General features: G+C 38.9%; 1 protein-coding gene across 11 annotated transcripts in view; it reads right to left on the bottom strand.

Moving 5' to 3' along the window:
• Akap9 (A-kinase anchoring protein 9) overlaps window positions 1-16,566 on the bottom strand; it is a 131,004-nt gene that overhangs the window by 43,190 nt on the left and 71,248 nt on the right. For all 11 annotated transcript variants that reach the window (XM_060374050.1, XM_060374059.1, XM_060374057.1 and 8 more), the window contains 4 exons: window positions 8,972-9,134; window positions 7,864-8,076; window positions 5,253-5,485; window positions 3,898-4,017 (listed from right to left, as the gene is read on the bottom strand). In XM_060374050.1, coding sequence (XP_060230033.1) covers window positions 3,898-4,017; window positions 5,253-5,485; window positions 7,864-8,076; window positions 8,972-9,134 — 729 coding nt within the window. The remainder of the gene's footprint in view (window positions 1-3,897; window positions 4,018-5,252; window positions 5,486-7,863; window positions 8,077-8,971; window positions 9,135-16,566) is intronic.

Genomic DNA, 16,566 nt, shown 5'->3' with positions numbered 1-16,566 from the left:
GATACATGGATAGATGATAGACGAATAAGAAGCTGCTGAGGAAAACCAAGCAATGACAGGTAGACTAAGATCAGAGTAAAATCAAGAAAACAGACAACACAGCAGGTGTGATGAAATGGGGCAATACATTTCTAGGTAGTTTACTGAACTGCAGGGGATCAGAGAGGTGGGGAGGGAACAAATGAAGCGCTAGGTTCCCCAAGGCACACATGCAAAGTCTTGTCAGGTGTCTCAGAATGTCATAGCCAATGTTGTCAACCTAAGGCAACTTAGGTCACAGCAAATGACCATCTAGGTCAGCAGTCTTCAAGCTGTAGTCGCATGCCCTTTGGGGGTCAACTGACCTTTTCACAGGGGTCATGTATTAGATTTCCCACATATCAGACATTTACATTATAGTTAATAAAGTAGAAAAATTACAGTTATGAAGTAGCAGTGAAAATAATGTTATGGTTGAGCGTCACCACAACATGAGGAACTAAGTGTATTAAAGGGCTGCAGTATTAGGAAGGTTGAGAACCACTGCTCTAGATAATAGAGTTTAAAACATCGTTCGAGTTTTGTCTTTTTCAAAAGCTAAAAATATACTTAGAGGCATTAGGGGGTAATGACTACAAAACAGTTGGGTAGGTATTGCTTTTTCTAGTGCTCTAAAAGACATAACATTTTTTGTGTTTTATATTTATTTAGAATTCTTTGAAGATAAGTGAAATTCAATAAACGGCATGAAAATTATAATTTTAAGAATTACAATTTTTAGAAATACTACCATCATAGTTAAGTCTAATTCTCTACTAAGGCCATGCCCATACTCCTGTAAGGTGGAAGCTTTTCAGGAGCTAAACAACTTGGTCACTCTCACATACCCAGTAACCAGTGAGCAACAGTCTAATGGGGTTTGCTTTACCTCAAGTACTATCTTGCTATTTCCAAGACAAGCCATCTTTAGGAGTCGGACAGTGAACTTCCCTCACTCACACAGTACACATTTAGTAAACAGAGTTCTGGCTACATTTCAGAATATGAAAAAGGAACAGTGGGGAGGGAAAGGAGTGGTGAGAAGAATAAGCAAGGTGCAAGCCTACTGACCTAAGTTCCATCCTGATATGCAAGAAGACAAATGATCCCACAACTTGTCCTCTGACCTCCACATATGTACTGTAGCACATCCTCATCATAGACACACACACACACACACACACACACACACACACACACACACACTGAAGAAAAGAAAGAAAAAGTAGCAGAGAGACTGGTTAGGACGTTAACACAAGCATCCATTCAAATAATCATGACAACTAAGATGAATGGAAATGAATAAAGGTAGAAAAATGATATAGTATAAATTTGACCTACCAAGAGGATGGTGACAGGGCTAATAAAACCACAATGACTGAAGAATTCTAGGTCTTAGCAATAGAGAATGTATAAAAGATATGCAATTCATTGAGATGAAGAGGAGTATTTTATATTTTCTGGGAAAGGCAAGGTATTTTATGGCTATGTCACTCTTGAGGTAAGTGGAAAGAGATGGCAGTTGAATATTTAAGTGTAGCACTCAACAGAGATGCTAAAAATGAAGGTACACACGTGGCCATTAATATATGACTGCTGGGAAGAAAACAAAAGCACAGAAGAAAAAGGGGCCTCAACCTATGTCTTGGGGGTCACTCCACTAATTCTGGCAGGTAGAGGAGAAACAACAGAAAGAGAAGACTAGTGGGGCAAGTGAATTGCAGATGCTAAGATAACACAATGCTTCCAGAAGACTTTATGGAATGTCTCCGAGTAACTGAGCGGGTGAAGGTAAGAATGACTTCTAGAGAGCCAAGAGGTGCTTCATAATAATACCTTAAATAGAGCAGATGGTAAAAACCCAAGGACAGATGATGGGGTTTGGTCTGATACTATGGTCCCCAATTACTGGTCCCCAAGATCTGGTTGCTGGCCAGAGGAGCACATCCTCAAGTACACCAATCTTTGTTGTGTAACCCTTGCTCTACCTAATTAATAAAGTTGCTGAAGCCTGTAACTGGCAGAAGAGAAGTAAATGGAGATGAAGTTCCCAGGCTTGGGGTCTCAGAGGTTACCAGGAAGCCGGGAGAAGAGAGAGGAAGCAAACTATGTAACAGAAGGAAAGGAAGCTGGAAGAAAAAAAAAGTCACCAGGGGGCAGTATGGACGATGAGCGTGTGGCCATGAAGGCTGGCATGATAGAACAGAAGCAACTATGACAGTTAGGATTAAGGCAAGTAACATGGGGTGTGTATCTGGGAAATAGAAAAATAGCTCAGGGGATTGATACCTGCCCAGTTACTGTGCTTTAAAGCTTTTATAAATCCAAGAGGTCTCTGTCTCAAGTATTTGGGAACAAGCCATGGTAGAGAAGCCATTGGGAGGCTAATACCCTCATCTCTAACAGACAGAGGAGCTGGAAACCTACCTGGAGCAGATTCAGAAGAGAATGGGAGGTGACATAGTAAAGAGTTAATGCAAATAAACTTTTTATTATAGTCATTCGTGTGTGCGTGTGTGTGTGTGTGCGAGAAAGAGAGAGAGAGAGAGAGAGAGAGAGAGAGAGAGAGAGAGAGAATATGTGCCACAGCATACATATGGAAGTCAGAGACCTAGTTGCAGTAATCAGTTCTCCACTTCCACTTTCCAGGAATAGGCTGTCTGTCCTGGAAGCGAGTGCCTTTACATAGTGTCTTAGGATTGCTATTGCTGTGATGAAACATGATGACCAGAAGCAAGTTCAGGAGGAAAGGTTTATTTGCGTTACACTTCCACAGAGTGCTCTATCACTGAAGAACGTCAGGATGAGAACTCAAACAGGGCAGGAACCTGGAGGCCTGCAGGAGCTGATGCAGAGGCTATGGAGGGCTGTGGGCTCCTCTAACTGGCTTGCTCGTCATGGCTTGCTCAGCCTGCTTTCTTCTAGAACCCAGGACCACAAGCTCAGAGATGGCACCACCCACAATGGACTGGGCCCTCCCATCAATCACTAATTAAGAAAACATCCTTGGACTATTCATAGAGATAACCCAGAACCCCTGCACAGATGTAGCCCAGGGCAGTTCAGAGTCCAATTGGGTTACATAGTAATGTGAAGAGGGACTGCCTCTGACATAATCTGATTGGCCTGCTCTTTGATCACCTCCCCCTGGGGGGGAGCAGCCTTACCAGGCCATAGTAGAGGACAATGCAGCCACTTTTGATGTGAACTGATAGACTAAGATCAGAAAGGAGAGGAGAACCTCCCCTATCAGTGGACTTGGGGAGTGGCATGCATGCAGAGGGAGGAGGGAGGGTGGGATTGGGAGGGGAGGAGGGAGGGGCTTATGGGGGGATGCAGAATGAATAAAGTGTAATTGATGAAAAATTAAAAAAATAAAAATAAAATATTTTGTAAAAAAAAAAAAAAAGAAAATGAAAACATCCTACAGCCAGATTATTGAAGCATTTTCTCAACTGAAGTTCAGATAACTCTAGCCTGTATCAAGGTGACCCAAAATTAGCCAGCACAGTGCACTCTGTCATCTTGCTAGCCTGCAAATAACTGAGAATCACTCTTATCAGAAGTGAGACTATGGACATGAAAAAGAAAGTTTATTTAGTTGTGTAATACACAGAGGGGAGTAATTCCAAATTTTACCCCCCCCATGCACACAGTAGTGGGGTTTGACCACAGGGCTTCAAACATGCTAGATAAGCACTCTGAGACAGTCTCAGCCCAGGACAACATATTTTCTGGTTAACAGGTGCCTTACATGTAAATGACACTTAAGTTTTTGATTTACATATACTATATACAGAATCCACTTGTGAGTTTTTGAAGATGCATTACTTTAAATTCAAGACACAAATGAATATAAGAGAGGATATAAGTCCTTACCTCTCTGGTTTGGTGTTCACTCACAGGCTGAAATCTAGGCACGGTCTTAAGTTGTTCTTCTAGCTTCTGTATTTCTTGTTGGAACACATCTCTCTCATGCTCTCTATCTATCGCTTGCTCCTGAAATTTAAAGATAATGATAACAGTAATGACAATGAAAACGATGATAATAATAGGTTGGGCATGGCGGCACATGCCTTTAATCCTAGTACTTGAGATGCAAAAGCAAGCAAATTTTGTAAGGTCATTTGGTCTACCTAGCAAGTTCAACATGAACCAGGGTTTCACAGTGATCCTGTCTAAAACCAAACAAACAAAACTATAAGGTACATGAAACACTATTATTTTTTTGTTTAATATTTATTGTCCCTATCATTTCTTATATCCCTGTAAGATACAGGGGGTTTAAAAATAATAGACTGATACACAAACACCCCAAACCAAAAACGCTTAACTAGTAAACCCTTTTTGGGGGTTGGTGGTTATAGTTCATTGTCTCTCTGGGCTCTTCAATAAGAACTTGAGTATTTAGAAATCATTTCCAGAATCATCCTTCTTATTCAAACAATGTTAAGTTAAATGCAGAAGAAGAGTAAGATGAATTTGTAAACAAGAAAAACCTACTGCTAATTCAGTCTTAGAACAGATTAATGAGCAGCATAAATCAGTTTGCTTAATCCTATTATACCCAAATATATAAAATGTAAGCAACTGATTCTCAGACAAGTGAAGGTCATAAGCTTATGAAGCCCTAAAGAAGATGTGCTGTGTGAAAAGGAAAAAAAAATGACATTTTGGGGGAGAGCAATGCCAGGACGACAGTCATGCTAGGGCCAAGTGCCACACTGGGCGCTGTGCTTATCTTCTGTGCAGGAAGCAGTTGTAGCTCTTGGGAGTCTCATCTGTTTTGGCTACTAGTTAAAGGAAAAACTGGAAAAAGCTTAACTTCGAATTTGGAGAACCTCGTTGCTTACAGCTATTCATAAACTGAATGTACTTTTGTCTTTAAAAAAATATTCATGCATTAAACACTTAAATTTTTCGCTGCTGTTGTTGCTAAGAATTCAACTCAAAGACTCTGAATAGCAGGCAGACCTGAATTGTACTATTGGGCTCCATCCTCCTCCCTAGTGGTCATCCAGCCACCCATCCACCTCACTGCACGCCCTTCCATCTTCTCACCCATCTCCCCACAGGTCCATCTGTCAGTCCATCTAGCTACCCGCCCAACTACTCACCTATTTGTCCATTCGTCCAGCTAGCCACCCCCCCCCCCTCCACCCATTCATATCTACCTGTTCATTCAAACAACCAACACATGGTTTCAAAATGAAGCACAAGACGAAGACACTTACACCCAAAAATTTTCTCATTTTTTCTAGCTGTTTCTCCTGTGCTCGGTTTTGCTGCTTTAGATCTGTAAGTTCGGCATTTTTTTCTTTCTCCAGCTCTACAAATCTATTAACTTGTTCTTCAACATCTGTTTCTAGAGCTTTCACTAGTTTTTGCAGGTCACAGCGCATTTTTTCAGCTTGACACTGTACTTCCAGCTTTTCATTCATTAGTTTTTCTGTCTCTTGTAGAAATTCTGTTTACAAATGTGACAGTACATTTGGTTAAATTGATTCATATGTTATGATAATGAAGTCACTGACTACTATTTTAAACTTTATCTTCATGAAACAAAGGCTGAGCGTTGGTTTAAATACATTAAAAAGTAAATACTCTGTAGACCAGGCTGGCCTCGAACTCCTAGAGATCCGCTTGCCTCTGCCTCCTAGGTACTGGGATTTGCCTCAATCTCTTAGAAAAGAATGGGTACTGACTTCAGTAAATCATAAAATATACAATTCTCCTAATATTTACGTTAAAATGATTTGTGGTTTGTTAATACAAAAATAAAAATTTAACTAATGCTTGGGGAGAGTAAATGCTCTCTGATGGAAATAACAAAGGAGTTTACTCCTACACTCCTGAACAGAGCAAACTGCTGATAATAAAATTATAAAGAAGTAGCAAAAATGAGAATTCCTATTACAAAAAGATATTTTTGTGAAAACAACATAGTAAATAACAAAGTAACACATTTGCATGACTAGGAAAAGTACAAAGTTCAACTGAATTAAAACAGAAAACGCTGACCACATTTTTAAGCACAGGAAAAACTGAATCCATTTCTAAACCACAAAGCTGCCTTTGTGTGCACTCCCAATGAGTGCAGCCAGAAAATGCTGTAAATCTTTAGCCAAGAAAAGGGGAAGAGTGAGAGGATGATGACAAAATCAGACTTTCTGGTTACTCTTATGCTTTATTATATTAGATCCCTGTCCATGAACTACCTTTGCATGTTTACATGTCTGTGCATCAAGGGGACATGAACTTGTACAGGGGCGGTGTGGTTAGTATATCAAGAGCAGACTGTGACATCTGATAAGATGGTCTTCAGTTTTGTTATATGAGCAAGTGAAATGAATTAATAAGTGTAGAACAGTGTCTGTGTGAGGATTAGCTGATGTTAATGTACTGAGAAAGTATAGAGAGCAAAAGAAAAAAAAAAGACCCTCTAGAATTTTTATACCAACTGAATGTGCTAACATTGTATTCAGATCTGGGTTCTATAGAAAACATCCTTCTTCTAAAATAATACCATTATTAGATGTTAATATCAAAGTAAATCAAACACAAAGTGTCTTAGTAAATTCATTAATTCATTTGCTACCATCGTCTTACAAAATTTTCTGTTTTGCAAGGAACACACTGAAAAACTTGAGACCAGAGAATTTAATGTATTCATAAATGAAAATATTTTGTTTCTTAAAAATACTCATTTTTTTTTCTTTGAAAAAACAGAAAAATGGTTTTAGGCTCTGTGCAAAAACAGATGAAATAAGATGATGGTGACTACAAACCTCAGTTGTTAATAGTAAATCAAAACATGTTTTTATTATGCTGTGTTACTGTTGCAAAGAAAAACTGTAAGTATGAAAGAAACACAACAGAAACTGCAAAATTAGACGTGTTAGTTGAAAATCAAGGGTCACCCGAAGGTTTAGTTGTGAGTGTAGCATCCGCCAACAGTGCATGCGACCGCACACACCTGGTTCAGGTGCTGCATCAGCAGCAGCAGCTATTGGCTCTACTAGAGTGAAGAGAAAACAGAAAACAAAAGCACAGTTATGTCTTCTACCTCCTCACACAGGATAATGCACATCTGTACAGTAAAAAGCTGACATCGTTGCTTATCGCCATTCTGTCTCTTGCATACCCTGTCTGTATGACACGAGAGCTTTCAACCTTAAAAAGTCCAGCCCTAGACCTGTGCCAAACCAGTCTGAACACTCCCTCAGGGGGGTGGGGAGGTGTAGGTTGCGTTTCTAAGTTGGTAAAACTAGAGAAACTCCAAATTTATAGAGCCCTACTGTGCACTTAAAATCAAAGAAGGTGGGGGAAACTGGATTCAAAGTCCATGGTCAAAAAGACAAATGTTTACTGCTCAACAAGCTTTAACTTCAAGATGTAAAAATTAGTCATCATCTCTGAACCCTCCTAGCCAAGATGTCTTCCAGGTCTCCTCAACTGGAGGCCCACACTGCCTACGCCTGTTCATAAGCAGAGGCAGGTCAGTGCTCGTGACATATTCATTCCCTTTTCCACTAAAAGACCTCTGTGGTACCATTTCCAAAATACACCACCTAACTGCTTGGCACGTTTACTTCTGATATAGCTGTTTGAACATGAAGAATCTTCATTTTCTGTTAACTGTTAATATCCTTAGAGGCAAAATACATAATGTAATTTCATGAAAATGGCTAATGACATTTACTGTTAAAGTATATTTTCTTATGATTTTCCAAGTTCGTGTATAAAATGTCTGAGTAATGGCACTGAAGAGGATAACCTGTCGTATGAGCATCTGAAGAATAAAGACAGAGAAGGAGCTACAGGACACAAAGTCTCAGTACATACGCTGTTCAACTGGGCCGGCCTCTGCCCTCAAGACCTCCATCTGCATGGACAGCAACTCCCGTTCCTCTTGCATCCGCTGGTGCTCTGATTCCAACTCATGCAGCCTGCTGCTCATACATAACAACTCTTGCTCAAGACGATGTATTATATCAGTTTTTTCCTGAATTTGTCTTTCGAAAACAATTTTTTCATCCAAATATCCATCAATGAGAACTATAAGATACAATGTAAGGAAATGGAATTGCTTCCAATTTAAATTCACCATCAGGTTTTGTTTTTTGAGACAGAATCTTACTGTTGTACCCTAAGCTAGCCTTGAACATTGTGATCCTCTACGCTGGCCTTCTGAGAGATGAGGCAGCAGATACATGCATCTAGGTCAAGTTTATCGTTAGATTCTAATACTAACAACAGAAAGCATTCTGTTAGCGAAACCTTAAATCACTGCATCCTTTTAAGAGCCTTGAATGAATGTTAACAGCCTGATGCTGAGCTTTCCTGTGTCTTGTACAGTGCAGTCTTTTTCTTGTTTACACTGTGCAAAAACATGAAATTTCCCAAAACTGTCCAGTACTTCTATCCTGAAGTACCACAACACACATATGTAACTCAGTTTATTAAACCGACAGAAATAGACAGGCTCCTAGGAGCTTAAAATACACCAAATGCTTGTGAATTGAATCACATTTTAAATATAGCAGAGAAAGCTGATATTTTAAGCAATTCTAGAAGGCCAACACCCTCAACAGCCCAGGAGAGTAAAAGAGGGCTTCAGCAACTTGCAATAACCATTTAATTATGAGCTTATATCATTCAAACAACAGCTTCAGCATCAACTTCCTCATTTTTTAAGGAATTATCTGATGCTCACTCTCACCTACCTTTGAATTATCTAGAATTTTTAATGTTATCGCCAATTCTATACATTCTTTTTATAAGTGTGTGTGTATGTGCACCCGTGCATTTCATTCTTACATTTTTTTCATTGCCTAGAGAAACTCTGAGGGGAAACTACCGCTCTCTTTCAATGGTCACTGTAAATTAGACTGGGTCTACAAACTGGCTGCGCGTCTCCAGGTCTCAGAGGCTCTTCAGCCAGCGTGCTTACCGTCGGCCTTGCTGAGCTCTGAGGCCAGCTGCTCTCGGGCCCTGCTCTCCTTATCAAGGCGCTCCCGCAGCTGCTCTTGGCACTGAAGTGCCTCTGCCGCCTCCTGCTTTTGTCTAAATGACTCGCGCATCAACTCCGTCTGTGTAACTTTCGCATGTTCAAGCTAACCCAGGAGGGCAAGAGGACACAAAGGAAAATTAAGTGTTGGAAATTCAGTGTCATTTCTCATAAACAAGCAAAAACTAAGAGAGGTTCTCAAATAAAGACATCTTAGGAAATTACAGCCAAATGCTTGCGGGGTGGTAACAGCATGTGGGACGAGATAGGCCGACACACACATTTGCTGTATGCACTTTTTGTAAGAGGTACAGGCAAGTTTCAGGGAGCTGCAGAAGAGGCTCCTTGCTTTCCATCAGTGGACATACATTCTGTCACAGAGAGGGGCTACAGAGCGAGGGAAGCAAATCTACTGTACTTGCCACAGACTAGCAGGTGACTATGCGGTCTAGGCAAACCTTCAACAGTTTGACTGTTAACTGCTTCAGTCCCCACTGAACTATGTGCTAGACTAATAATATGCAGCATCAAAAGCAAAATCACAGAGAAGTAATAAATGAAATTACAGCACATGTGCTTATTAAACTAAAAGCTTTGTACTTCTGAAAGGATTTATAAAAACTCTAGAGCTTCTTAAGATATACTGTTTATTAAAAACCCTTGGACCACAGAAACATCTGAAGGGGACTAGATTTTTAATGATTCTATTGTCTAATTACAAACAACATAATATAAATACATAATTATACAGTCATATATAGTTAATATACTGATATAATTAATATAATAAAGTGTAATACTTAAATTACTTCTGTGTTTCCCATGAGAAGTATCTACCATAAAACTGTCACTAACGCTTATAGTCACTCTAAATCAGTGTTTCTCAACCTTCCAAGTGCTGCCACCCTTTATGAATACAGTTCCTCATGCTGTAGTAAACCCCAACCATAAAACTATTTTTGCTGCTCCTTCATAACTTTTGCTACTGTTATGAACTCTAATATAAATATCTGTGTTTTCCAATGGTTGTGGGCAAATACTGGGAAAGGATCGTTCTACCTGCAAAGGGTTCACAGCTCACACGTTGAAAACCACTGCTCTACTTAAATGTCCAAAATCCTAACATGCAGTTAACTCTTGTTTTAATAAGATGTTTAAAATATCACTGAAAACACTATTTCAATGAGAATTCATATGAATTGGAAAGTATATCACCACAAAAGATAACTTTATATAAAAAAAAACTTTGAATTGGGAAAAGGATTTCTTCTTTTTAAATGTAAAACATTTAGATTGTCAAGAAACATGACCATAATGTATGAACTCATCTGTATACAAATACCTTTTTTAATTTCTTGAAACCCCTAGTTCCAAAAGTACTCATCCCTTCTGAATACACACACGTAAATCCCTCAGTAAATTATCTAATTGTCATCTACTTAAAAGTGTGAACTCACACTTTCAGTTCATGCTGTAATGAAATAGCCGCATTTCTTTCCACATTTTAAATTTATGCAGAAATTCAACAAACAAAATACAATCTTGCTTTCCATGAGTAAACTGCCAAACCTTTGCTTTTATGTCTCATTTCATAATATCTAAGGTGAGCTAAGTGGCATGACAGTGCATTTAAAGATTTACAAGGGAAAGGAAGAAAGGAAGAAAGGAAGAAAGGAAGAACGAAAGAAAGAAAGAAAGAAAGAAAGAGAAAGAAAGAAAGAAAGAAAGAAAGAAAGAAAGAAAGAAAGAAAGAAAGAAAGAGTCGAACCAATCAAACAGAATAAAGTTACCAAACAAATTAGACTAGGATATACTGGGATCCAAACTTCACTGGGATAAAAGATTCTCTTCAAAATTTTACCTAAATAATTTATACTTAAATTTCTACCATCCAAGCAGGGCATAATTGATTCCTACTATGTGCAACATGATATATATTCAACTTCAGAGTTTTTACTTTTCAGCAAACAGCAGTAAAGTGTGGGTAAAGCTTTAATAAATATTCTGTCACTTTAAAACTTGTTGTGAGGTAGCAAAACTATTCTGAAAATCATCTCGCATGTTAAATATTAGCTAGGATTTATAAAGTCACACAAGTCATAAAAAAATGAGAATAGCTTACAAAGAATGTTTACAACACATTTAAAGATCCTACAAACCGGAAATATTGAACATGCAGGCATTTTTCTGCTGAAATTTAACCTTAGCAGTGTTTACAAAATACATTTCACTTTAAAAGCTGAAAAGGTTATTTCTCTATAGAATGGGCTTATTCAAACAGAAAGCAAGTCTCTGGGGCTGTAAGAGAATCCAGAATACAAGCCCCCTTTCCCTGTCTAGAGCTACAGCCAAGAAGGCAACTGACTGCAAGCATGTTCTAACTGGCTTAGCAAGTCACTAGGCAGTTCTAGACAGCACACTGCCCTTTCTCGCCAATACACTCATTCATTTTTTTAATTTTGGATCAGTGTTACACATAGACACACCATCTTACGGACAGGACTGGCACTGGAGAAAGCTACTATTTATCTCATTCTACTATCTGAAGTCAGAAGCAGCCATGTAGGAGTTTTAGGAGCATAGTTAAGCCTTTGCAGACACCTTAGGTGTGTGAGCAGCTGACATTCCAACAGCAAAGCAAGGGCCTGTTCCCTTCAGCCTGCATAAAGACCATGCTATGCTCATCTCACCACAGTTTACCGCATTTCTAAAGTGCTCTTGTATACTTACTGAATAAGGAGGGGTAGGCAGTGAAATTTTAGAAATAAGCTTTAATATATGTCCATTTCTCTTGTGAGTAAAACGAAAAATAGAAGTGTTGATAATTACTGAGTTATTTTCATCCAAATGTTCAGACAGAGGATAAGGATGTGGCAAAGGCACTCGAGACTCAACTTCATAAATGTCTTCTTCCTGCTCTTCCAACCAAGAGCTACTGCGCTGGACAGTGGCCAAATAGGTCCTGTAAGAATCCATCCTAGAGAAAGCTGCCAAGCTTCTTTGTCTGCTCCACGAGTATTTTTTCAAACTGCGTTACAAAGTTCCTTTTAACTTATTAAAACTTCCTATACTAGCATAAAGTTCTCTTTTTAGTACTCACAAGTAAAACTAATTCATATAAACTGAAAAGATCAAAAAGTTCAGCTTAAAAAAGAAAAAAAAAAATTCCTAAATTTCAAACAAGTCCATCAAGTCAGAACCAAACAAAAGCAAAAAGTAACAAAATGCAACAAACAAAAATTAGTCCCAATTAGAACAATTAAATCCTTGACAAATGAAAGAATAAAACTATAAAGGCCTAATTAGCCGAGCAATAGAACTTGTCGGTATCTAACGTGCTGTGGTAATAAGTACGCCTCCCAAGCAGATCCTGGCAGGCACGGGCAGCGTGTACATCTCCATGGCAGCACTCTTGAGAAAAGCAGCTGAGCTGCTTTTGTTCTTCAAGGCTCACGGTTCAAAGGAAAAGCTCCTCTGAGAGCTATTCAAATAGCCTCCACGCTCAGCCAGAGGCCTCAGTCAGAGTCCCCTGAGGAACAGGCCTGACAGAGGGTGTGGCTAAGCATCTGTACCTTTAGGTCCACTGACAGGTGGAAGAGGAGTACGCCCACACAAGCCTGCCTAACAGGATCCAAGTTCCACGTCAGAGCTTGAAGAAGGTATTTAGACAAGTTTATAATGCTTTGGAAGATAAGCTAGTGTTTTTCCATCCCACTAAAAAGTTGCTTTAAGGATATAAAATAGAAAGTATGCTTGTGTTCACATTACTAGTTTGATATTCAAGCATATCAAATAATCATTATTTCTGAAACAAAACAAAACAAAACAAAAAATAATTAGAACCTAGTTGGTATTTCCTTAGAAATAAAACATTTAAGAAGCCACTGACCTATAAGTGCTTTGGCTATAACCCATTTTCACAGTTTCCTAGAGTGCATGTTAAGAAAAACTTTCTTTTTAAGGCTGTATTATATATGAAACTTGGCAATGACATTCTCTGCAGCAGCCTGTGAGCCCTGAGAAAGATGTTAAAGCCTAAGTTGGGAAGGACAGTCGCTGGTACCCCCAGAACCTCGAGTAACAGTGAGTGAGACAGCAACTCAGAATCCTAACTCAATTAAAAAGTATTCTTCATAATTGAATATTCTCAACAATGAGAGTTGCTTTAAATGAGAGACATTCATTTTGATGGTTTTGTTTTCAATTCTATAACTAAAACCACAAAAATCTTTATCTAAATGGAAAAATCTATACCAGAGCAGGCAAGTAATACCATCAAGAATTTATTTTATAATCATTCTCATTACATAATCTGTTCTGGGATTCAAATTCTTCTTAGCAAGCTAATAAGCAAGAAAAGAAAAACAAAACAATGAAACCACACACATACAGAAACAGAGAGACAGACACACACACAGAAAGATTGAGAGAATGGAATTGATTTTCCACGAGAAGTCCAGAAACCTAAAAGCTGGGGAGCCTGTGGCTGGGGAAGAGTGAAGCAGAGGTCTTCACATGCTGGCGATTCCTGTTTAACATAGATGCTTACACAATCAGGTTAGTTGGAGAAGATGTCCTATCCCTGGTACAAGATGGAAGCATAACCTCATCAGTGCTGCAGTGAAACGTCACTCCACTTTTCTCCATGCACACGGGGGCTGTGCATGTGTGTGGTGCAAGTACACGTGGAGGCCAGAGGAGAAAAGTCAGGAATCACCCTGAATTACTCTTCCATCCTATTTGTTGACGTAGGGTCTCCCCATCAAATCCAGAGCCTGCCAATGTTGCCTGTATTGTCACCTTGCGGGGGGGGGGGGAGGGCGGGGCACCTTTCTCTGTCTTCTGGGACTAGAATTACAGATGAGCCACCAGGCCCACTCTGCATTTTTGTGAGTTCTGCGGACTCTCAACTCTGATCTTCATACAAGATCTTCATGGCAAGTGTTTTAACTACTGAGCCAGCTCCCTGGCCCTACATTTAATTTAAATTTTGAAAAATCCGAAACTGAAGGAAGACTTTGCCTTACTCCTTGAGATGGTCTCTCACTGAACTGGGCAATGGTGATTAGTTAGTAACTCTAATAATCCTTTGTTTACAGTCGCTCCCCAAGCAGTGTGATTATAGGAGAATGAGCCATGCCTAACTTTTTACATAGTCATTAGAGACCCAAACTCATGTTCTTATGCTTGGGCCTAAGAACACTCTTACTGAGCTATTTCTCCAGCCCTTCTATGTGGAGTTGAATGAGGTTCAGAAGATGCAAATACGACCAGCAAAAAAATTCTCCCTTAAAATAGTCTTTCCTTATTTTCTCTGTAAATTAGTATATTTTGATAATCTGGCATTCTGTTTTGCTTATTTGAAGAAAGAACAAAATCATTCAGGTAAAAAATATTCTTCAGGCACAGTACACTTAAGTCAGTGGCCAGAATTAAGCATATAGGTAAGAGACAAGAGGTAGAATATATACTAGATTAAGATGATTTAGCATGGGAAAAGATTCTTGATAACTGTGGTGGTCTGAATAAGAATGACCCTCATAGGCTCATATACTTGAATGTTTAGTCACCAAAGAGGAGAACTGTTTGAAAGAATTAGAAGAATTAGTAGGTGCAGCCTTGTTGGAGGAAGCATGCCACTGGACTCTGAAGATTCAAAAGTCCGTGCCAGGCCCAGGCCCAGGCCCAGGCCTAGTCTCTCTCTCTCTCCCTCTCTGTCTCTTTGCCTGCCTGACGTCATACTCTCTGACTAAGCCTCTGAAACTGTAAGCCCTCAATTAAATGTTTTCTTTCATAAGCGTTGTCTTGGTCATGGCATCTCTTCACAGCAAGAGAAAAGTGACTAAGACAGTAATAGTGTATGACTGGTGATACTATAATAGCACATGACTATTAATACTTGTTCAGGAAGAAGACCCTCAGTTAAAGGAGTTCAAAATATGCTCTACTGCTTCTGTCCATTTTTAGAAGAAGTCACACTTGCTTCTATTTATATACATCAAAATTCTGTAAAAAGCATTTTTTTTTTTTTTTTAAATAACCGAGAACACAGATTAAGGTAAGAAACTACACACATTAGGGGCTGGAGAGATGGCTCCATGCTGAAGAGCACCTGTTGCTCTTCCTGAGGACTGGGGTTTGATTCCTAGCAGTAACATGGCAGCTGACAATCATACGTAACCCTAGCCAGGCTGATACACAATTTCAGCCTCTATGGGCACCAGCAAGCAAGTGGTACACATATATACTGCCCAAACATCCATATACATAAAATGAAGTAGTAATAAAAAGAAACAACACACCAACACACACATACACACACACTCACATGTACATGAGCACATGTGTGCACCCTAAAGTATTTTAGAGAACAAAAATTTAAAAATTCAGTATGATGGTATAATTGAACTTATATATTAAAAGCATACAAATGCCCTTATAATAAAAATGGTAAAATAAAGTTACTTCATTTTTTTAAAGTTTCAATTATCCAGACTAACATATGACTACCATTAGTTTCTAGATGATCAAAAATTAATACATATTAAATATAAATTTATAGTATAGTAAAGTATAGTATAGGGCTGACTACTTTCCTCCAATAAAACCTTAGATATAATTACACATTATGATGCTATTTACCTTTTTCTCTATAAAGTATTGCTTTCACATTGTAAAAATGACTGTTGCTCTTTTTACTTAAGAGAGAACTAAATCCTGCATAATTAAAAAGCCCTGCCAATGCTAAGCAAGTTGGGGGACACCTCTTGATAGTAAAATTATGATATTTAAAAGTGACAAATCAAAAATCTTAGTGAACTACTTAACCCACAGATTCATCTATGAAATGTTATTAAAATTGGGAATTAGGAAGCTCACTCTATATGGATAGTTCCTCACTCATTAATTTCATACAAGAGGTTTTTGAGGGGATCTCATAGCAAATAATCTAAGGCAGTGTATAATACCTTGAATCATGGGACACCATCACTAAAAGACTAGTCTCACAACAAGACATTGCATTTCTCCCCAATTCAAAAGAGAAGAGTCTGTGGACCATACTCTCAAAACCCGCTTCTTTACCGGGGCCTAGAGAGTGCTGAAGAAAGGCTGTCTTCAAGCATCTCCACCACACTGTGAGGCAGTCATTCCTGGCAAACACGTGAAATACAACATGCTTTTATGGTGACCCAGGAGAGCGAATGAGAAGTTCATCAGAATAAACACATTATGTATACATTAACAATTCTGAAATAACCTAAGAATTAGCCAAGATTAAAGGCATAAAGGAAAATGCAACAGAAAAGGAAACTCTCCTTTCCTTACTGCTGAAGAACACTTTCAAAAAGACAGGGAAGGAAAATCAATGTTATGGATCAGGACCAAAGGAATCAGTCTATATTTTGTTGTTTTTTGAGACAGGGTCTCTCTACATAGCCCTGGTTATCCTGGAACTCACTCTGCCTTGAACTCAGAGAGCTGTCTGCCTCTGCCTCCTAAATGAGAGGGAGTTTACTTTATAAAACACATACACACAA

This window comes from Meriones unguiculatus, chromosome 21 (assembly GCF_030254825.1).
Source record: "Meriones unguiculatus strain TT.TT164.6M chromosome 21, Bangor_MerUng_6.1, whole genome shotgun sequence".
Classification (NCBI taxonomy): Eukaryota; Metazoa; Chordata; class Mammalia; order Rodentia; family Muridae; genus Meriones; species Meriones unguiculatus.
This window is presented reverse-complemented; position numbering and strand designations above follow the sequence as displayed.